The 23,637-nt window shown below is 30.5% G+C and overlaps 2 protein-coding genes across 6 annotated transcripts in view; both read right to left on the reverse strand.

Annotated features, from left to right (window-relative positions):
• Positions 1-23,637, reverse strand: part of LOC139485244 (armadillo repeat-containing protein 3-like) — a 32,562-nt gene that overhangs the window by 2,106 nt on the left and 6,819 nt on the right. Inside the window, exons 7-21 of one of the 5 annotated variants that reach the window (XM_071269541.1) lie at positions 20,765-20,891; positions 16,481-16,620; positions 14,760-14,907; positions 13,965-13,982; positions 12,384-12,497; positions 11,698-11,850; positions 11,210-11,318; positions 10,262-10,438; positions 8,696-8,768; positions 7,988-8,124; positions 5,558-5,682; positions 4,978-5,116; positions 4,551-4,658; positions 2,756-2,767; positions 285-494 (exon numbers count right to left, since the gene is read on the reverse strand). In XM_071269541.1, the coding sequence (XP_071125642.1) occupies positions 285-494; positions 2,756-2,767; positions 4,551-4,658; positions 4,978-5,116; positions 5,558-5,682; positions 7,988-8,124; positions 8,696-8,768; positions 10,262-10,438; positions 11,210-11,318; positions 11,698-11,850; positions 12,384-12,497; positions 13,965-13,982; positions 14,760-14,907; positions 16,481-16,620; positions 20,765-20,891 (1,790 nt within the window). Of the gene's footprint in view, positions 1-284; positions 495-2,755; positions 2,768-3,305; positions 3,327-4,550; positions 4,659-4,977; positions 5,117-5,557; positions 5,683-7,987; positions 8,125-8,695; positions 8,769-10,261; positions 10,439-11,209; positions 11,319-11,697; positions 11,851-12,383; positions 12,498-13,964; positions 13,983-14,759; positions 14,908-16,480; positions 16,621-20,764; positions 20,892-23,637 lie in introns of all 5 variants that reach the window. The other 4 variants (XM_071269540.1, XM_071269542.1, XM_071269544.1 and 1 more) reach the window with 4 other exon arrangements.
• LOC139485245 (armadillo repeat-containing protein 3-like) lies at positions 21,216-22,737 on the reverse strand. Its single transcript, XM_071269546.1, has 3 exons — positions 22,606-22,737; positions 22,107-22,178; positions 21,216-21,387 (listed from the first exon to the last, which is right to left on the reverse strand). Exons 1-3 carry the CDS (start codon positions 22,631-22,633, stop codon positions 21,254-21,256), a joined length of 234 nt encoding a protein of 77 aa, XP_071125647.1. The 5' UTR covers positions 22,634-22,737; the 3' UTR covers positions 21,216-21,253.

Below are 23,637 nucleotides of genomic sequence, written 5' to 3' on the forward strand. Positions count from 1 at the left end.
ATCTTACTAAACCTTTGTTCTTTTTTTAATTTTTAAACCTCAAAGATAGAAATATTTTGAGTGAAGAATATATTTTGTGTATTTATTTTGATAATCATGATTTGAGAATCATAATTAAAGTGAAAGTCAGATCTAAACCTAGTACTTCATCCCATTGTAATAAAAGTAGATAATGTATACTGGATAAAAATTGATTCACAACATAGTTATGAGCATTTGGTTCTTATCTTAAAGTAATTAAGTCATTTGTCAGAAAAAGGGAGACAACTGCATCAGATACTAACTGGGCTAATGCTATAACTTGTTCTCTGGTCGTCTGTAATGGTTGAATTTTCTCTGTGATTTCCTCCAGGTATTGACAAAGATTGGAATCACATGGCATCTCAAATGGTTTATTGTCTGTGGTAGATTGGTTCTCAGCCTCTCTCTGGAGCTGTGCTTGAATCTCTTCCTCTCTCTGCTTTTCTTCCTTCTCTTTCTGTGCTTTGGATTTCCTGTTATGAATTGAGAGAGAATAATAGTTAGATACAGAGGTTTTATAACATTCCTACTGACATGGCCAAACCTTTCATTTTGACGATTGAATTGAAGATTTATATAAATATGAGATGCACATAGTTCTGGGTTTTTTTTTTAAATATAAAATGCAATGTAACCTATTTCTATTTGTTTAATCTTCTTTAGTTATTGGGTTTCTACTGTTTATTAAATGTTTTCTACATCCACATCATAATTTTTTTTCTCACTCAGATTAAAATCTTCAAACATCTACATTAAGCATGCATATTTTTAATGTTGTTAACAAGAACAATAACTCAACTCTGAAAAAATAGCATTATGACACAAAATTTAAAGGTTGAGCAACATTACAACATTGCTAAAACATAAACTAGCAACAATACAATTAAACAAAACAGGATATATTCTCACACAACATCTGGAGTTTAAAGTTTTTATACATTGTGTATCTTCAGACACTGATCCTCATTCATAAATATTAAAAATTATTTTTATCGTTTAGAGATTACTTAGGAGACATCAAATATAAAAAGTTCCTCAAAATATGGCATAGCTGTAGGTACAGTGGTGTAAAGCATGACAGAAAAATAAGCTTCTCATGGGATTGTTTTTCTTGACATTGAAGATCAGCTTCTGTCCAAGTTTCATAACAATCTATGAAGATTTACAAATTTGTCTTGTCATAAAAATTTAATCACAGGCTGTAAATGAAAACTGCCAAAAAATGTAAGTACAATCAGCCAAAATAATGTAAAAATAACTTGGATGGACCAACTTGAATGAGGTCAAGCTAGGACAGAAAAAGTTTGTTGAGACACCATAGTTGGACAATAGACTCGCTTACAAATCTATTTTTATTTCTTTTCACTTACATTGGTAATATCTTAAACAGTTTAGTTATTAAACAATGCAAAGACAATACAAACATACAAAACAATGCAAAGACAACACAAACATACCAAGAACACATCACACAATTCACTGCAAAGTACTGGGAACTAATTCTCAAACAATTTCAGTTGAATAACAGAAAGATCAACAATTCAGATATCTTATCAACATATGAACAGCTTTAAAAAATGGACTGAACCCTTATTTGTGCTATTTACAATATAAATCAAAGAAGAATTATCAATTTTGTGCAACTTCTACAACTGTCATGTTTATGAAAATAAAATTTACAAATGCTAAGGGTAGAAAAAACATAAAAGCCTGAACCGTTTTAATCATGTTAAGATTGAGTTTAATGGCGATTAAATTGAACATACATACATGTAAGTTTAAATATATGAATACCAAACAAAAAGCAAGATAATGAGGATTTTAATTTTTTATAAGGATTGATTATCATGTGCTTAATGTTCAGTGGCAAATACTTCAAGAACATCTTAAACAACTACCAAATATAAAACAAACCAATAAGTAAGGGTAGACTAAGAGGGTGGTCAGAACAATTTGACTGCCACTTTACATGATGATAGCTGATTTTCCTCAAAAAAAAACCAAAAACACCTGATTCCTCCAGATTTTTGAAAGCCTACTAAGTGTATGGCCCTCTCCAATTTAATCATTACAAACAGTAACACATACTTTTTATTGTCTCGATAGAGATATGTAAAGCAGATTTAAAAACAGTTTAAACTGACCAGTACTATACATATACAGATGAACATACATAGGTTACACAGGATTGTGCTTTTTTTCATTGTGTGGATAGAGATAAGTAATGCCATAAATCAGAAAAGACTATGACACGACCAGAAATATACATATATAGGTTACATGGGATTTTGCTTTTTATATTAGTTTTTAAAAAGAGGTATTTATTAAGTTACACAGAAAGCAGATTATAAAAGTAAAGTGAGTTGGGGGATAAATATATAGACTTTAGTTTGGAATTCTTTATACATTTAGCAGAATATATAATGTCATTTTAATATAAATATTCATTTTTTGTAATTGATGCAACCAAATCACCCCTGTGCATGAATATCTTGACAGCAATGAAGAATGGAAGTTTTTAAAAAGAAGACAATCAGAAATTCAGATGTCTCTTAAACACATAATCTTTTTTAAAACACATTTTATTTTATGAAATGTTAAAATGCCAAGCTGACAAAAATCTTTAACTATAAAATTACATTTTGACAAAAGTACAACACTATTACACCATTAAACCATGCATACATCTTCCTTTAGGCTGTGTGAGAATACAATAAATCAGCAAAATACTTACGGTGGTGAAGGACTGCAAAAGGGAAACAACTCTACAGTTAATAAAGACAGACAGACAGTCTAGGTATAGTGATAGCTATATAGGTTCAAGTGAAGTCAAATTAAAAAGGTTAAAGTTGGAGAGGTTAGTAAGTTTAAAATAGAAACAGGGTATAAACAAAGATTTGGAGATTAGTTAAAAAATAGGTAAAAACAGAAAAGCATTGGCTAATCATATATTTAAAAAAAGGTAGCAACTCCCTTTTCACTTTATCAAAACATACTGACTGTTTTAAAAAATGTTAATGACTTTTCCTTCATGGTTTTTTTTTATGACAGGAAATGAAAAAAAGTCTGCATCATGACACACTGGGAATACTAGTATTTGTACATTCTTTTCTAACAAACTAAAGAAATGTTTATAACTATTAGAATAGAAAAAACAAAGAATTTTCTAATTTTTTTTTAGTCCAAATTAAATCTTTTACTGTAGTATTAGTTGGAGGAGTAATGTTATTTGTTCTGACTTGTTAAGTTATTACATCTATAGGGCTACACATTACTGATTGTACCTTTCACCTGATCCTTTACGGCTAAATTAAAAACATCCAATTTATTAATATCCATGGGAAACTTATAGCAGAACCTTAAAAAATAGACTATTATAACTATGCAGTTCCATAAATTTGTCATAAATAACTAGGGCAGATCGAGAAATTTGAAAGGGGTGTATTCAATAGAGGTGTTTTTATACCATAGAGTGCAAGGCTAACAATTTTTTTCAAGACTTTCTGCTAAAAAATAAAATATTTTCCAATCAAATAGGGCCTCTACACCCTACTAATTCTACCACTGCATAAAATTTAAAAAGTTAGAGTTTAGGGCAATCACCATTTTAGAATCTGATTCAATCACTATCAATGGCTTATATATCAAGATAAAAAAAAAACATTACCATTACCATTGTTAGGATGTCATGCTTTGATGTATGATTATACTAAAAAAAAAGCCTTAGATTCTAGAAATTTTCAATTTTTATATCGTGAATAATGTCTTAACCCATCATAAGGCCATCATAAAAGCTTCAAATTGCATAGTTCAATCATACAATTGCATATCAATCATATGGTTCTGAAAGGTAAGACTAATAAGAAATGACTGACCAAGCCTTTAAACACTGTGATGTTCCTTATTGTCAGAATATTACTAGATTTGTAGTTTTTGTCATATGCCACCTATTCTAGGACCAATGCAATCAAAGTGATGTCCCTTCGAAAAATTGACAATCCTTACTCTTAATTGCAAGTACTCATTATCATTTTTTTTTAATTTGAATATAATAGGGATTTGGTATTGTTAAATAAGAATAATGAAGATAATATTGTGACATTGATAAATGGGAAAGCTTTGAAGGTAATTCAAATAGGAGATTCTGACCACTAGCCATTGATATACATGGGACATATAAGGAAATCAAAAAATATAATGCGAGAATTTACTTTAAACATTATCCAAAAATGGTATGGTAGAATATATATTTCATGCTTCATGCAAAAATGAAATTAATAAAATGCTATAACCAACATTAAGTAAATTCATTGATATATATTTATTATTATTGTATAAATCATAAATAAGTAGTTTAAAAAAGATAGCAATAACCCATCTTAAAATGTATGTGTACTATGCATTCTTTACATATTTACAATCTATTTCATACATTTGCTGTAGTTGTGAAAGCACTAGTTCCTATGATCATATTGACTACTTTCTGTCATAAGTGCAGTATGTGTGTATACAAGGGAGATAATACATACGCCTTAGTTTCCCTGCCAGTACGGGAAGATTTCCCAGATACACTGGTCTTTGAACTGTCTTTTGCCATTTCAGCATCTGCTTGTGACTGAGATTCCTTGGGTGCTGACCTACAATAAAAATAAATGGTAAACTTAAAAATGTCTTATGACTTTTATAGACAGAAACTTAAGACTCTAGTAAGGATATAATAGTTTTTCTTTATAGTCTTGATTATAGGCATTTTTGTTTTTATTATTTATCTAGACTGTCATATATTTTTTCAATGAATATGAAAACAACAGCAATTTGGTACAGATAGAAAAACAAACAAATACCACATGGTATTAGAAAATATTAATTCACTATGGGATTCATTTAGAAGGAAATGCTCACAATCAAGTATTTCATTAAAACAGCTAAAGTACATGAATAGTAAGTAATATTTACTCTGGTTTAGCATTAACTAGAAGTACTGGTCGTTTGTCGTGCAGTTCCTGTTTACAGTAATCCTCCAGTGACAAGAACTGACTGCCAGGTCTCAACTGTCCAGCATCATAGAATCCATCTAATATTATGTTTGTGGAACCTGTAAATAAGATTTCAAATAATAACAGTTGTGACTTGGATGGAGCTTTGTCTTCATTTTATATTTATCTGTTGTTAATTTTCCTTCAACTCTAAGCTACTGCTACTAATGATACCCCTGCTTAGTGTAAGCTGAAGAGAAGAATGTGAAAAAGTTTCACACAATATACCACTCTAACATTAAACTTGATTAGAAGTTGCAGAGAGTTCAGATTTGTATTCCTGTTAATTATGCAATAAAAATGTACATACATGGACAGACAAAAGGAATGAAGGGCAAACAGACACAGGTAAACCAGTATACACCTCCTTTAGAACGGAGATATGAAAAGAACACAAAGCCTTCCTATTTATTTCAATCATAGTTCTTTTGAAGGTACTATAGTTATATGTATCAATGCTATTATCTTGTGTGTTGATAAGTTATATAATCTCAACTTACTAAGTGCTCCAGTGAGTGAATATTTAGCTGACAGGTTACTGTTGAGTAAGTTCTGCAGTGCCACATCAGCAAAGGGATTTCTTCTTGTTCCTGATACCTGTATCTCTTGTAAAACTGACATTCCTCTGAAAATATAACATTTATTGACTTCATTTTAAAAATAAACAAAGTGAGATTTTTTTCCCATTTCAGTTAAATATTGACAATATAATTTTTTTTAGCCTCACACTTCACAGAACAAGAAAAAACAATCAAAACTTGATTTAAAGCATATTAAACATACATGTATAGAACAGGGCTTCCAAAAAATATTTGAGCCAGCAGGACATTTCATATCTGATCCCGATTGCAATCCCTTAAGACTTAGTCACAAAAGGCAATTATGGTAATCAGATGGCCATTCCAATGATTGACATTACATTAAAAAAAAAACGATTTTAAACTTTACTTTGATATGATATGAATTTGATGTTAGTATGTTACTGTTAAATTGGCAGTGCATCATTCAAAGTGTGCACATCAGCGTGCTCATATCTGCCGTAGACTTTTTATTTGTGCAAAATGACATTGTCAAAAACTTTACTTTCGTTTTCAACCGGAAGTTGACTTGACAATGGTAAAACATGGACCATAAACGGATACGTAAAATCCGTGTACGTTTTACAAAGCACGACTGAGAGAAGAAGCTCTTTCAACAAAATACTTGATTTGAACGTTAGATACAGGTCTCATTGATAATTTTAGCATTTTTAAAGAAATGTAGGATGCATTATTAAATTTCCCACCTGTGCACATGCGCACACGTGTTCTAGTTCATACGATATAGTTCTGACGAATTTTTTTATTTAAAACCTTTTTAAATTTTTCATCAAATCATATTAATATACTAATTTCTAATAGTTTTAATCTTTTGGACTAAATCAATTAGATAAAAACCTCTGAAATCTATAATACTAAAATTACGAGGTCCAATTTGTCAGCCGTCATCGGGTAAAAACGACAAATCAAAGAATTCAACTCTATATATAACTAATATAGGACAATGGTGTAGATAAAAAATTACACCACTCCAGACCCTTTTGTTTTCCACATAATTAATATTGCCAATAATTAACAAGTTCCGGGTCTAATCCGATACCGATACCAATAGTATATTCACCTGTTAGCTATTACCTTATCTGTACGTTCCGCATTTGACAGGCGCACCACCAAACGGTGTATTTAGGATTTTGCTATATACACGGGTCATAATCAAAGGGCTGATACTACTAAATTCAATCATTGTCAAATTGTTCCCTTTTGTAGCTTTATTCAGCAATCAGCAAGACTTTCTAAGATAACTAATATAGGACAATGCTGTTGATTAAAAAATGCCCCATTCCTGGATTGCCTGGACCTTTTGTTTTCCAAATAATTAATATTTCCAATAATTGATAAGTTCCATGTCGACGGGTTCAAACAGAAAGAATTGAAAGCAGAGAAAACTGTGTATCTTATAATCGACATGACTTTATCAGATGGCAATACCAATTACTAAAATAAGGCTTAGGCATAGTTATATACTTTAATTCAGTCACGGACCCGCGATATCACGGGTGTGTACTTGTGTAAGAAAATAATTGTGAATAAACCAATCAATTTATACGATGTCCGGTACTGAACATAGTTCACCTGTCACCTGAACAGGTAGATTTCAGCTGTCCAACTATTAATTAGCCTTGATTAAATTTAGAAAGTATTGAAGTAGGTGTTGTTTTGATAGTAATTAATCATCTTGTCACATTTATGACCGGAAATGTGTTGATGTTAAAGGCAAAAGGTTAGGTCAAAAAGATCGTGAATTATGTAAAAATGACCGAAAAAGCATTGGAAACTAAAAAGTATATGACCGTTTCATGCTTTGCCAAGCCGGACTTTTACCGGACATTATACAAATGACCGGAATATATGACCGTTTTGGAAGCCCTGGTATAGAATGCATTATTCACCTTTCATATCGTTATAATCAAAACTACCAAAAACAGGTCTACATGAGTGCTTAATTTGCTTATGGAATCGTCTTTTTTAGTTTGTATTGTCACCGCTATATTGGTGCACCTCAAAGTGGGTAAAAGTTCATTAATAAAATGTATAGTCACATTAAGGGATAATCTTATCAATAACTATTTACATAGAATAATTTAATGATAACATTTGAATTCAGGGCCTAAGAAATTATGTGCACCCTTGATGTCTCTGAGTTAATAGTCAATGTTCTGCGTTTCTAATCAATGTTCTGCGTTTATAATCAATGATCTTCCACAATGAAGGGAGAAGCACAGTAAATTTTGTAAAAACATTTAAAGAATTATTTTTTTAAATCTGAACTTAAGCAATTGTAAAATTGTGACAAAAGTAATTTCTTGTTAATCTTTCTTGATCCTTACTTACCCTAACTTGCAGACTTCTGAAGCAGTCTGTTCATCTACAGCACAAACAGCAATGGCCCAAGAAGAATTCCTCCTGACTTCATCATTTCCAGAATGTAACAATGTTATTAAATACTCAATACCGCCATTATTTCTGAACTGGAAAAAAAAGACATTATGATTCAAAAATATTCTACAAAAAACAAAGTTATCTCTCTTTAGACTATTATGTATTACGATTTACCAAACTGCATCAATGCAGCTTTGAAAAAGTAATCTTGTTTTGATTTTGATTTGATATAACTATGTTCAAGTGGTTTCCATTTTATATATGGCATGATTCAAAAGTTAAAATCCTGTCTGTCATAATGCATTATAAAACATTTTATCATAAATAGTCCTGTTTTTATAGTAATAGTGTAGTTTGTATGCTTTCACACTCTCACAAACTCACATGAAATAACAGTAAATAATACACTATTCTGACAACTAAATTTTAATACTATAAAAACTTTGCTTTTTGTTTAATAAAAACCCTCCTGGAATGAATCTTTCAAAATCTTTTTTTATAAGTTTTGACTAAGTCCTCCCTGGTACAAAAGTAGTCCTTGATACACCAAATCTAGTATTATGATTGGTTGCTTTCTGACTCGGATAACAATCATAGTATTCAAAACTATTCTTCCAGAAGCTGCAAACCAACGTACACATATTCTCTCATGACACTTACATCAGATCTGGAGTCAACATCACATACAAAAGCTGCTACTGCTAAAGAACATTTCGACTGTACATTTGTATTCCTAAAATTAGAAAATATACATATCCTGAACAACATGTTCCAAACATTGATAACTTTTTAAAAGGAGAGGCCATGTTTATACAAAAATTAATTTTTGACTGTGGTCATCAAGTGTAAAACACTTCCACATGATCATTTTGATTATTTTCTTCATTATCTATGTTTTATGCTGATACCATATCTGTCTAACACCTTTCTACTTTCTATCTAAAACTTATTATGTTTGTATGGCATAAAACTAGAAACAATTTTTAATCTAAGCCACGTTTTGAGGCTCCGTAAGTTTGTCTATTGTATTCATGTTCTTTTTAAAAGTTCACTACAATGTTCATGCACTGAGCCTTATGACTGATTCTCAGTTTGATTTCTTAGGCATTTAAGTTTGATAACAATATTTTTGTTCTGAGCCTTTTGACTAATACTCACTTAGATTTTAAAGGCTCTATAAGTTTGACTTCAATATTTTTGTTCAGAGCCTTTTGACTGATACTCACTTAGATTTTAAAGGCTCTATAAGTTTGACTTCAATATTTTTGTTCTGAGCTTTTTGACTGATCCTCACTTTGATTTTAAAGGCTCTATAAGTTTGACTACAATATGTTTGTTCTGAGCTTTTTGACTGATCCTCACTTTGATTTTAAAGGCTCTATAAGTTTGACTACAATATTTTTGTTCAGAGCCTTTTGACTGATACTCACTTAGATTTTAAAGGCTCTATAAGTTTGACTACAATATGTTTGTTCTGAGCTTTTTGACTGATCCTCACTTTGATTTTAAAGGCTCTATAAGTTTGACTACATTATTTTTGTTCTGAGTCTATTGACTTATACTCACTTTGATTTTAAAGGCTCTATAAGTTTGACTACAACATTTTTGTTCAGAGCCTTGTGACTGATACTCACTTTGATTTTAAAGGCTCTATAAGTTTGACTACAATATGTTTTTTCTGAGCATTTTAACTGATACTCACTTTGATTTTAAAGGCTCTATAAGTTTGACTACAATATGTTTGTTCTGAGCCTTTTGACTGATACTCACTTAGATTTTAAAGGCTCTATAAGTTTGACTACAATATGTTTTTTCTGAGCATTTTAACTGATACTCACTTTGATTTTAAAGGCTCTATAAGTTTGACTACAATATGTTTTTTCTGAGCATTTTAACTGATACTCACTTTGATTTTAAAGGCTCTATAAGTTTGACTACAATATGTTTTTTCTGAGCATTTTAACTGATACTCACTTTGATTTTAAAGGCTCTATAAGTTTGACTACAATATGTTTGTTCTGAGCCTTTTGATTGATACTCATTTTGATTTTAAAGGCTCTATAAGTTTGACTACAATATTTTTGTTCTGAGCCTTTTGACTTAGATTTTAAAGGCTCTATAAGTTTGACTACAATATTTTTGTTCTGAGCCTTTTGACTTAGATTTTAAAGGCTCTATAAGTTTGACTACAATATGTTTTTTCTGAGCATTTTAACTGATACTCACTTTGATTTTAAAGGCTCTATAAGTTTGACTACAATATGTTTGTTCTGAGCATCACTCCTCAAAGCTTCCTCAGTGGCCATGTTAGTCAGGCAGCATGCAGCATTGGCTACGGCCTCCTCTCTAGCATCAGCTAATGTATGGATTAAGGCATCAATTCCACCAAAGTTACTGATATCACTTAAACACAAATAGTAAAGTAAAGTAATGAATATTTAAAACCTTCAATAAGAGGAAGGGGTTAGCTTTAATTATATCACACAAATTCAGCCTCAACTCATCATTAAAAATTGTCAAGCGTTTTGAGCTCTATGGGTAAAATAAAAATTCAATGTGTTGTCAAATAAGAAGTGACTGTCTGGCAGATAAAAAAAATAACTTGTACAGTACTTCTCAACATTGTAGAAAATATTGATCATTCCTGTATACATGTAACCAAAAAATACAATAACAAGAGTGCACATGCTGAAATGTCTCGTCTTCTTTACTGATCATTGATATTATGTTGATAGTCCTAAATATAAAGCTTTATTACAACTGTCACATAAACTCAACATTAACCAAGAAAACTTAACATTGATCGATGAACCATGAAAAAGAGGTCGAAATGTCGAGCTTTCTGTGACAAAAGTTGCAGGCTCGACAAAAAAACATCAATGTTCAACGAGTATCATAAAGAAAGTGGAAGATTTGAAAATATCTATCATGTTACATCTTACATTATCAAGGTCCAGAATATGTACTCAGTTATCCCTTTCTATACAGGTAAAGAAAGGTGGAATGAAGAAATTCATGCTAAGTGGGTATCATATGAAACTATTGTGATAATTATAATGTGTAGATCTTTATTTGTAGTGGATGGGATTTTACAATTTGTTTCATGCTGACTAATATTAAGGCTGCTGATGTATTCTCCATGAAACACGAACATGACATGCATCCACTACTTACTGACAATTAGTACTGTTGTTGGCAGTCAGATTAGCTAGTGCCAAAGAAGCTGCTTCTTTAACATCACCATTGTCTGAATTCAGTAACTTCACCAAAGGCTGAACACCCTCTGAAAAATAAAACGGAAAATTGATGCATATTCTTTATGTCAAATAGCTTGGTGAGATAATATGAATCAAATGTTCTCATCAGATTTTTGTTTCGTTTCATTCCGTAAAGTTAATAAAACTATCTATGCTAAATAAATGGACAACATATCAAGCCTATCATTGGTTCTAATCCCTAGCGTCCCTTCTTTAAAAGGACAAACTCTTCTACTGATCATGCAGGTGATTCACAGATGAACTGCTAAGCTCTTTTACCTTTGTTCAATGGAGATAATAAATTCTATGGAGTGCACAGTATCCACTTAAATGGAGATAACTAAAAAACAATTTGTAACAAAGCTATTTTTCAGGATGCATCATTGCCCATCCAATCTTACTTACCCCACTCTCGTATTGAGTCTTTAGTCAGAAGATTCTCTGACATAATACCCAGAGCCTGAGCTGCAGCTGTTTGAACTTCTGTAGACTCATGAGCCAATAAGTGGATCAACATTTTCTCTGCTTCTTGTTCATGTAGAATCTTTCTGTTTTCAGCTAAAAACAAAATGTTTACATTAAGCAGTGATAAGAGTAGGAACAATTTAGGAAAGTTAAGACACTTTTTAGTTGTTTCTATAGTTTGGACATCCATATTTTTTTCTAATGGTTTTTACTGTTTTGGTTTCACTTCAAGTAGTTTCAATTTGACTAATTTTAGAGTCAATTTCCTAATGCAACAGAGTTGCCGTGCTTGCTTTGATTATATTAATGTTTGCTCAAGAATTGTAATTAATATTGACATCTGCAAACAATATAAATAGGCAGAGTTAAACCTTTAGATAAAGTAAATTTGATTATTTGATAATGTGCAATCAAATTTAAGTATAAAGTATACAAGTTTAACTTCACCTATTTATATTGTTTATCAAATGTCAATCTCAATAACAATACATGGGCAATGTTAATACAAACAAAAGAAGCAAGATAGGCAAGCCAACCAAACTCTTACTCTACATGCATTAGGAAACTGACTCTAAATCATGTAGAATTTCTTGTTGCATAGTAAGTTTAGGTGTAAGAAAACTTACCACTTCTGGCTGATCTAGCTATAGCTTTAGCTGCACACATTTTAACATCAGGTAGAGTAGGTATGATGGCCTCTCCTGGTACAGATTCCTCTTTTTCTTCTGAGGACTTTTTACCTGAAAAAAAATACAGTCAGTATCAGGGTTTATCCTTTTATATCTTTCATAGCCAAAGACAAAAAGGACACCTTGATAAGCCTATCATTATGGAAATACGATAGTATTAAAAACATTGTTTCAATATACTATTAATTACAGATGAGAAAACCAATGCTTATATTTTTACAAAGGGATTGGGACCTTTTTTTATTTTTTATGTCTTCAGTTGCAGCATCAAATGAAATTTCATATTTGCTAAGAAAATGTGACCAGAAAAAGACCTGAACAGTTTATTGTGAGCTCTTCATTTAAAATTTAAAGCCATAAAATACCGATACATTATTAGCAAATGCATAAATGTGATCAAAATTGTGCAACTATAAAATTCCAGCAAAATAAAGTGTGCTGGCCAAAAAACAAACGCTTGCCAAGAGCCACTATGCAAATAGCCACCAAACACATTTATCTTTTAACAAAAAGTGTGAAAAATGCCAGTTCAGACCAAATATGCAAAATCATTTTAATCAATATATCCCAGCTTAAGCTGTTATTTCTGATTTTGTCAATTGATATGGTGATATTATCTGCTAAAAACTAAATATGCAAATTTGTTAAATGCTGTTATTTGGTCCTAACTAGAAGCAAGATTTGATTGAACTCTTTCTGCTGAAAGAGGGCAAAGTTGAAATATTCAATAAAAATAATGAATTAATGATGCCAATTAAATTTAAATTAGATAGATACTGAGAGTAAATATAAATAAAGAAAAGTGGTGCATGAAAATTCAACAAAACTGAAGTGCAATAATTTAAAGAAAAATGAAATATAACATTAGATGAAAAAGTCGTAGAGAAAATAAATTAAAGAATTTTTGTGCATTAAAAGATAATAAAAAATATGTAAATAAAAGTTAATGCAAAAGATTTATATAGAAACCTTATATATTTGGCTTTGTTATTGTTAAAACAAGAATGGTTTACACTGAATATGTATAAAGAATTTATGTTTTGTTCATTTAAGAAAATATAAAAAGGATCAGATACCAAACCCATGTTAACTCTCCATACACAAGGCAACAGCAAAACAAAGTTCAAGGGAAATAACTCATAATAATATTTTGTAAAATTTGATTCGTTGCTTTCCTTTTTGATTGTCCTTTTTTAAAGAATACATAAATTTGTAAAAGATGTCATATCATTATCAACCTGACACTAACAAAAATTAAATTAGCAAACTATTGTAAAGCACAATTCAATTTTCAATCAAATAAATTTTATTTCTGCATTTGTTCTATGTCACAAATATAACAACAACATATTATCTCTCCAGGTTTCATGTTAAAAGATACCCTATGTTTGTAGTTAAGGTGAATGAAAGTAAAGACTGTTTTCTACTGGTGTTGAAGGCATATTGATATATATATATATAAAGTATATAAGCATGGTGCTGTTTCCTGCATATAAAAGACTAGGGTACTTTGTTTACCTCTGCTAGTTTTACCCCCTAAAGTCAAATATAAATATTTGTTAAAATATTGCTATCATAACTGGCTTGCAAACATTCAAAGCAAGTCCTTCTTTTCTTTATATACTGTGAATTCATTTATTTTCACGGATATCAATTTTCTAGGATTTAGAACAAATTGTAATTTAGTGCTTTTGACGAATACTGGCTACATGAAAATTTGATATTTCTTTGAAAACTTGTAAACAAGGTTTTTATATTACTGAGACTGCCATATCTCTTTATCATTCCAGTTATGCTTCTTAATGCCATAATGCAATTTCTGAGTGTGCAGTTGATCCAATGGTATGATAAAACATTTGGCTTGATTATTTACTTATCTTAATGCATTAAACAAATATCAAATATTGCATTAGATATCAAAATGAAGGTTAAACGATGGACACCATCTTCTCATTTTATTCTCACTTCAATAGTTATGTCAATATGCAGCTGAATAAAATGTATATTGTAGCAGGAACATGAAAAAACAAGCAAATTCATTTTCAAATCAACAGTTTCATTTAGCAAAACAAAATTTTATACATGCAAAGCAGCTTGCAGTAATTAGACAATTTATACATTTATAAACTCATGGGGTGTTAATAAAATCATGCATACTCATACATTGCAACAAAATGGACATACAATGGTGACAGACATGCCAACATTTGCCTTGTTTATATATACATATAGAAAAGCTTTTAACAATACAATATTGAATTTTCATGTTAAGTTAGGGCAAATCTCTTAGACATAACTCATGATGAAGCCTACCATCTTTGGCACTCTTTTTAGCTGCCCTTGACCCTCCTTTCTCTGCCTTTCCTCCCTTTCCTCCTCCACCCTTGGCCTCCTCCTCTGGTGGAGGTTGATCTGTTATCAGAGCAACTAGTCTCTTCAGTGTGCCGGTCTCTTTTACTAACTGTAAAAACAAAATATCTTTTCTCTAAAATTTCTAGGACAATTTCAACTAAAAATTTATTATATCCAAATTATGGTGCTTCAAACAAATAATTGGATTTTAAATTTGTCAGATATATTATAACTGAGAGATAACAAACCTATTCAAAATTGTAATGGTACATACTATGAAGACTTTCTGACTAGAAAAGTTTGGTGAAGAGACATAAAAAGCAATAAAACTGAATGAAGGACCTGCCATAACATAGAGACCCTTCTACTATGTGTATTTGATCCCTTTTATCTCTGGTCAGACCATACAACAAACAGGGGAGATACCCTGGACAAATTTAAACAGTTTGTTTGATGAGCTATTCACAATAAAACAATATCTGATAATAATGTCTCCATCGTATCTAACATGTAAGAATTAACGTATTGTAAACACACGGACTATCTCAATCCTCAAGTGTCATAAATTCTATTTAAGATATTGTTTAGTCAATTTATGGTTAATAAAGTACAAAAATATAACCTTATCAGAACCTGTATTGTGACCTGTGACCTCAATCTACAACTATAAAGGTATCAATATCTGAAGGTTTTTTTTTTTTTTTTTTTTTTTAAACAATTCAATGTAAAAGAGATAAAGCATGATGAGTAAGACAGGAACCGAACCTGGTTGATATGAGGCTATGACATCATTTCAAACTAGTGATGTTAACACTATATATTGGTACATTTTAATAGTTCTGATATATTTAAACCAATTTAAATTATCCAGTTTATACAGTTCATTTTTTTCAAATTCAGTCTTCAGTATTAATTATATATTACTTCTTGACAGCAAAGCAGATAATGTCAATCATTTATCATAATTTTCAAAGATAAAACCTAAAATTAAGGAGGACGGATGTGTTTCCGGTATCTTCATCTACTATAATATTTCGGTGCAACTTTAAAAATAAAAAATATACATCTTGATGCCCTTGTAGAAATCTTTAAACATGAGAGTTTACAACATGTTAATTTTTATGAAAATGAAATTTTAGAGTGCAAAGAAATTATAAACTTTTTCGTTTTTATGAAAAGGAAATTTATAAGTGCAAAGAAATGATCAAATCATCAATCTTCTTCACACTAAAGTTTTGAACTACAAGAATTTATTGTTTGTTTATTTTAAGGTCGTAGATCAAACAATTTCTATTAACTTGATATTAACAACATTTAGAACAGGCTATTATCTAATCATTAGAACTGCATTTGAAACTAGACCAAGTTTCTAATACATGCACTTTAGCATTGCTATACCAATATATACTAATTTTGATTCCATTAAAATAAATTTAACTCTTTGAGCTAAGGGTTGTTCTATCAAAAAGTGAAGGTACTTTGAAAAATTGCCATATTAATAGGCAATTTAAGAACACCCACTTTTAGTTGAGATTTTGAACTGCCTTTCCTGGGTCCTATATAGATTTTTATTTGAAAAAAAAGCCCAAAAGAAAATAACCTTGGATTTTTACCATATCATATTCATTTTTCATTACTAAATTATATGCTAGTTAAACAAACTTCTAATTAAAAAATCCCACCTCTAAGCTTTCATGGTCTTCTAACAGGTTGGCTAGAACCATTACAGCCATGACATGTAAGTCATTCCATTCAGGATGGGCTACAAAATCTACCAGTTTAGACATAGCTTCTAATTCTCTCAGAGCACCTCGGTTGTCAGCTGCAAAAAGAAACAACAATGTCTATGTCTATCAATTATGAATATCAAATAAATAATTTTTTGATTCAAATCAGATTGATGCCATTTCAATGTTTTTTGTATGAAAGTTAAGTTGAAAATATTTTATCTTATACTTTGATTGGAGGATGATTAACTTTTAAAAGTTTATTAACTCCCTAAGATGTGAGTTGAAGAAGTTGAATTAAACAAAACTGTGCCTTTGTCAGGTCATGTATCTCGACTGGACAATGGTTTAATTTAGATTGTACATTGTTCCCTATTCCCTACATAACTTTCATCAGCAGTATTGTTTACAATGATAGATCACATTTTTATTATTTATCCAAAATACTAGTACAAATCAGAATTTATAGATATTGAAAATTCTGATTTGTACTGCAACATATAAATGCATATCAATTCTTTTTCCTTATTAAACAGCTGAAAATGACATCATAGTAAATAATAAAATATACATAAGTGACAAAAACTCTGTGAAGAAATGTTGCATAACATCACAGTTAAAATGCCACACCAGTTATGTAAATGTAAATAATGCAAAGGGAACTGCTAAAGTAATTGAATCAGACATTTACACTGTTTTCACATTTTTCAATTTATATTAGAATTTGAGGAAATGTAAGTTTTAATGTTATCTTTGATTACAATGTATGATAATATACTTGTGACTAAACAACACAGATAACTTATAATGTTTACCCATCAAGTCTGAGATCTAATTTTGGTGATAATCTAGTTATTTGCCGGGTAAACGTACAAAATTCTAAGGAATAATCCTATTTCCTAAAATTTTACCAATTTTCTAAAGTTTAACAAATTCTATGGAAACGTGCAAATTTTCCTAAAGTTAAAGGTAGAGTTCATTGATATTGCTCAGTATTGAGTTGTCTGTGTGTTGTCTATGTTAACTTTTGTTATCTTTCAGTCATGTTTTTTTGCCATGAATTGTCTTTTTTTTCTACCTACAACTTTTTTATTGTCTCTATGATATATCTTGTACACCCCTAAAATTGTGTTAGACAATCCCTTTACAAAACTTATTATAAAAAAATATTTATGTAAATGATATACTGTATTGGTTAATTTGACAAAACTATTTCCTTTGCAGAATTACATATAAAAATAGTTGTGAATTGTATCTTTTTGATAAATCACTGGCTTACTTATTAATGTTCAAAATTACAATATTTTAAGTCCTAAAAATCTTGTGAATATGAATTAAGTTTGATATATTGCTACATATATCCCCATCTTTATCTTAATGGACCTTATTACAGCATGGAGGGTTGTAAATAACAAATTGCCTTCTCTATTCTCTAAACAGATAAAAGGAGGATCTCTATAAAAGCCAGTTAAAATATTTATGAGATCCATCTCACATTAACATTTTTCAAATATAATTTCATAACACATCTAATAATGATTGCATGGCTTGAATATAGACCATCATTGTTAAACAAAATGGGCATCTTTAGATTGTAATCTTTATGAATTTGAGAATTAAGGTTTTAATGATATTGGTAAATTAGAAGTTGCATTATGATTCAGTTTAGGCTATGATATATTTTTTTGAGTCCATTTGATTTATTATATCTACATAACAGGTGCCCCCTACAATTATGATGTTTTACTTTCCTTCACGTTTATTAAGGGTGTATGACTAGGAGTTTATACATTCTAGAGAAATTTAATAACATTATTAGTCTTTTATCAGATGTAATGATCTGCTCTCTGGATTCTATGGTTTTAAATTTTCATGAGGATTTTGTTCTTTAAAACAAGTCAAACTTGGTCATTTAGTATACATTAAATTTTGAACAAAACTGGTCCTATCCATAAAAACAGAAAAATTAATGGATTGAAGAATTGACACTTAAAAAAACCCAATATTAATGTGCATTATTTAGAAAGCTTAGCAAGCACAATAAAATTTCCATTAAGACAAGAAAGTTTAATGCTTCTAACCATGTTTACTTTAAAAAAAAGCATTGTAGTAAAATGACATATATATTGAAACTGAATGTATACTAAGACCACTTTATTTTTATGAGATTTTTTTTTCAAAATACAACCAGTTACACCTGAGCAAGAAGTTTTAATTTAAGGTAGATAGGGTGTCTTCCTCCATCTTGGATTTTGAAATACTAGAAAACAAGGTCTAGATCTTTGATGAAAAGTGCAAATTTTTATAGTAGTAGGTAATTCATGTGTAAGAATTTTCATTGTAATATAGAAAATGCCATGTTTGATCATATTTTTGATTGTATTTTACAAAAATAGGAATTCTTTTGTTTGATTCATTTTTTTCCAACTTTGTCAAATAAGGGGAGGCAACTCAAATGCAAGGGCAGATAATCCAGATAGTGTTACTTTTACAATAGAATGTGTTAGGAATTTACCCATTTTTACATGTAGCAAGAAAACGAAATCGGTGACCCCATTTTTTCTTTTTCTTATCTGAAAGCATAATATTGAAGCTATCTTCTCATATTTTATCTCAAAATTCTATGGTGTGGTTTGCGTTTTATGGCGGAAAAATGGGTTTTCCATGCATAATCTATACAAAATCTTGACAATTTTGAACAACCTGTAGCGTGAAAATAAGTCCGGTGACCCATTCTTTTTATTAATGTTTTTAAACAAGCAGGATATGAACTACATTTTGGCAAATTATTAAAAGATTCTATGGATTATAATTTAGACACCCCATCTACCTTAATACTACAATTTTGCCAACTTTTGCCACTTCTGTTCTACCTGAAAATCTTACAAGCTTTTTTTTAATTCTTAAAACAAGACTTTTACAGGATAAATATACATTAGTATACATGTATGTATTTAACATTTTAAAAATTAATGTAAAGTACAGAACACTTGGTTAAGATTATTCCTATAATTTTGAATGTATATATTGTTTGTAGGAGACAAGGTTATATGCACTGAGACATAATACTATCTGTAAAAGTCATACTCGAAACTGACAAGAAATAACAATACAATTATTACATAATTCAATCAGCTAAAAACAAAATAAAAAGTGAAACTCCCAAAGTTTAATGTTCCAACTACTATAATGAGGGAATGTTTTGAGAGAAAATCATATGCTTAATAATTTACAAATGTTGTCTGAGGTTTAAAACTGCCTCATTGGTTTGGTAATTATACCAGAAGTCTTCAGAACTAATTACTTTTACATCACAGTTATATAATAAACACTTTATCTTTAAAAATCGCTTTACCATATTTTCACAAGAAAAGTATGATAAGGACAAAATAATGTGGCTTGTTATAAAAGTAAAAGTTTTTCAAAAGAATGGAGACTTTGAAGTTTGAGATAAGATGAAAACCAGGAAAATTAATAAAAATATCAAACATCAAGATTAAATATATTTTCAGCTTTCAAAGGCTTCACACTAATTTATGTGTTTTTTAGCTAACATGTATATATATAACATGCTATAATCTTCTAGTATTTATAATTAAGAAAACACAAACCACCTTTTAATAAAAAAAAAACCAAATAATCAAAATGTGTATCAATCTGATATAAAAAGGTCTAAATATACTCTTCTACAATTTATTCAATATTTCAATGACAATGCTTTAGAGCAAATTTCTAATTGTTCACATTGGGTACTACACCTCATGCAGTAAGTTTGTTCATATTCAAGGCAGGTACAAATTGAGCAATATTATATAGCTGCTGCAATAAAGATACATTTTAAAGGAAGGCAAACTCTTAAATGAGGTAAAGGTCAAATGAAACCTGTCAGGTGCATGTGCTCAATACAGACACGTTGCTAATATTGAAACCTATCTACTGGTGCACAAAAATGAGCCAATCTGTTCTTTATACATAATAAGTCAAATTTGTTTGGTACGTAGGTTATTTGTGTTAGGAGTATATACTGTGTGGTATATGTCGTGTGGCACTTTACATTTAGCCTCCCTTTTTGTGGATTGAAATAATCAGAAAAGGTACCATTATATATATATGATTGTATTACCATCTTGTGATGCCCTGTCTAATGCCAGTAAGCATTATATATATATATGATTGTATTACCATCTTGTGATGCCCTGTCTAATGCCAGTAAGCATTATATATATATGATTGTATTACCATCTTGTGATGCCCTGTCTAATGCCAGTAAAGCTAACTTCTGTATTATGGAAAACTCTGACTTTAGTAATTCTAACATGGGAGATAATCCATCAGCATCTTTGATTGCTGCCCTTGTCTGGTAGTCCTGTCAAAAACAAAAATATAATTGATATTTTATGAACTGAAAAAAAAATAATCTGAAAAAGGAGAACAACTTTCCCTGCATTAGATAATGGATAAAGCAAACATTTCTTATTCCGATTCCTTGAACATTTTACAACGCATTTAACCTACAAATCTGTCAATTATAAATTATACCTGTATATGGTGTTAACAAGTAATTATTTAAGTTTAAAGAAAAGAGTTTCCATTAAGATATTATGTTTAGTTGCCATTATCAATAAAGTATCAGGTGGTGGCACCATTTTGAACCAAAAACTCAGTTTAATACCACAAAAGCATACCAGAAGTAGTTGTGCCAAAGTTTCAATAGCATTTTTCTGTACATCAGGGGTCGGATGAGCTCAGACATTTCACCAATGGTTCTATTCCGTTATTCTCAAATATCACTGCTTTACTGCTGAACTCTATGGCCATCTGTGATAAACCAAGGGCACAGAACTCATGTACAACAGTGTCCTCTGAAAAAAAATAATAATAATGAAACATGGTAAAAAACATATCTTAAATAATTTTTTTTTACAAAAATATGTTTACACGTCAACTCCAATACAAGTGTAAAGACAAAGCCCAATCAGTCAAATACATACAGGTCTTCAGCGTGTTACTTAAATTGTAAATTTTGTTATTCTAAAGCTAAATTATCAACAAGTAAGACTGAAAAGGATTTAAAAGCTTGTAAGAATCTTTGACTTGAAAGCACTAACATCTTAGTGAAAACTCAATCATCTGAATATGTTCCACATGCAGCTGTCTAAGTTTTTAAAATGAAAATAAACAAAATTGATAACAATGCAAGCTGGAATATGTCTGCAAACAAAGATATCATAAGTGAAACAAAAGATTGTACAAATGATGGATGTAAATGCAAATAGTGATAAACTTTCAAATGGCAGATTCTCAATTCAAGGCTTTATGGGGACAAGGAATTTCAAAATTCCAAGAATGTAAGAATTGATGTGTTGTTATAACATGTAAATTCTTAAACAATAAGCATGTAGACAATTAAGGCGTTGAAAGGTGGTGCATGACTATTTCACTTTTAAAAACAATCTTATTACAGAATTCAAACACCGGTACATAAAAACATATATCAATCTGTTTATTTTTGTAAGTCTGTGAAATAAGGTTGCACCAAAATATACAATATTAAAGATGACAGAACTAATATAATACAAACCTTCGGGTGCTAACAATGTTATCATAGCAGGTATGGCTTCTTCGTTCTTTCTCAACTTTTTCCTTACTTCAGCTGAAGTTTTACAAAAGCATTATAAGTGTTTTAATAAATGAGTAAAACGTTTCAGTTTTTAACCATATAACTAGAACTGTATATAACCTGACTTTACATCTATACAAGAAATAAACAACTTTATATATTCCATTGTTGAATTTACAAAGTCTGTACATGAATGCTCAAGACACCAATATAGAATAGATGGATGAAAAATAAATCACTTTTGGACTGTGTTCAGGTTATTTCAGTGACTTACTATTTTAAGGTTTAATGTAATATTTGTTTTGTTCATCAAGAGTCTCGAATCAACTAGAGTTTTGATGTCACATTGCAACATGTAATGAATCCAGTAAAAAGTGTCTTTTTTTATTTATTGTCCATGTCAAATTCTTTTATGTACAATGGCTGAATTATTTTTAAATTTTTAAAACAATGTACTTACGATGTGCTGTCATAACACTGACAGCCATACAAGCATTCCTTCTAACAATTCTATCTTCACTTTGTAAGAGTGGAAGTAAAGCCTCTATTGCATTTAAATCAAGTAGCTGTTTCTTATTTTCATCACCTATAAAAAAAAGATTACAATTTTACTGCAAAATTTTAAAACTTTTCTTTTCAGTAACTTTACTGATAATATGTCATATAATTTTTAGTAGCTTTAAAGTCAGATAAGAAAATAATGTAAATAACAAAACAAAAAATTTATAAGGGTTCCGCGGAACCCAGTGTCTCCCTTACCTTTGCTGTAAATCGCAGGCTCAACAAAAACTAGAGGCTCTAAAGAGCCTGTGTCGCTCACCTTGGTCTATGTGAATATTAAACAAAGGAAGCAGATGGATTCATGACAAAATTGTGTTTTGGTGATTGTGATGTGTTTGTACATCTTACTTTACTAAACAGTCTTGCTGCTTACAATTATCTCTATCTATAATGAACTTGGCCCAGTAGTTTAATCACAGAGTGAATGTAATGTTCCCCCGCAGAAAAACTAAGTCCATTTATAAGTAAAATACGGAAAAAATGGAATTTTATTTTTACAAAATTAACTTCTAGATACTCTCCTACGATCATAAACAAGCTTCTGTCCATGTTTGGTAGAAATCCAGTATTATTAAGAATTAAAGTTATTAAAATTTCAAAAACTTTAACCACAGATTTGTGGACGCCGCCGCCGACGAAATGTAGGATCGCTTAGTCTTGCTTCTTTGACTAAAGTCGAAGGCTCGACAAAAACAAACAAATTCAATATATCTTTTTCAACATACTAATTTTCTATATCTGATCAGTGGTGGATCCAAAACTTTTCGTAAGGGGGGGGGGGGGGGGGGGGGGGGGGGGGGGGGGGGGGGGTGGGGGGGGGGGGGGGGGGGCTCCAGTCATGCTTCAGTGATTCCTTATATAATCAACCAAATTTTTCCCATGAAAAGGGAGGGGGAGGGGGGGCCTGGATTTGCCTATGCTGATGTAACAC

The sequence above is a fragment of the Mytilus edulis genome, chromosome 8, assembly GCF_963676685.1.
Source record: "Mytilus edulis chromosome 8, xbMytEdul2.2, whole genome shotgun sequence".
Lineage (NCBI taxonomy): Eukaryota > Metazoa > Mollusca > Bivalvia > Mytilida > Mytilidae > Mytilus > Mytilus edulis.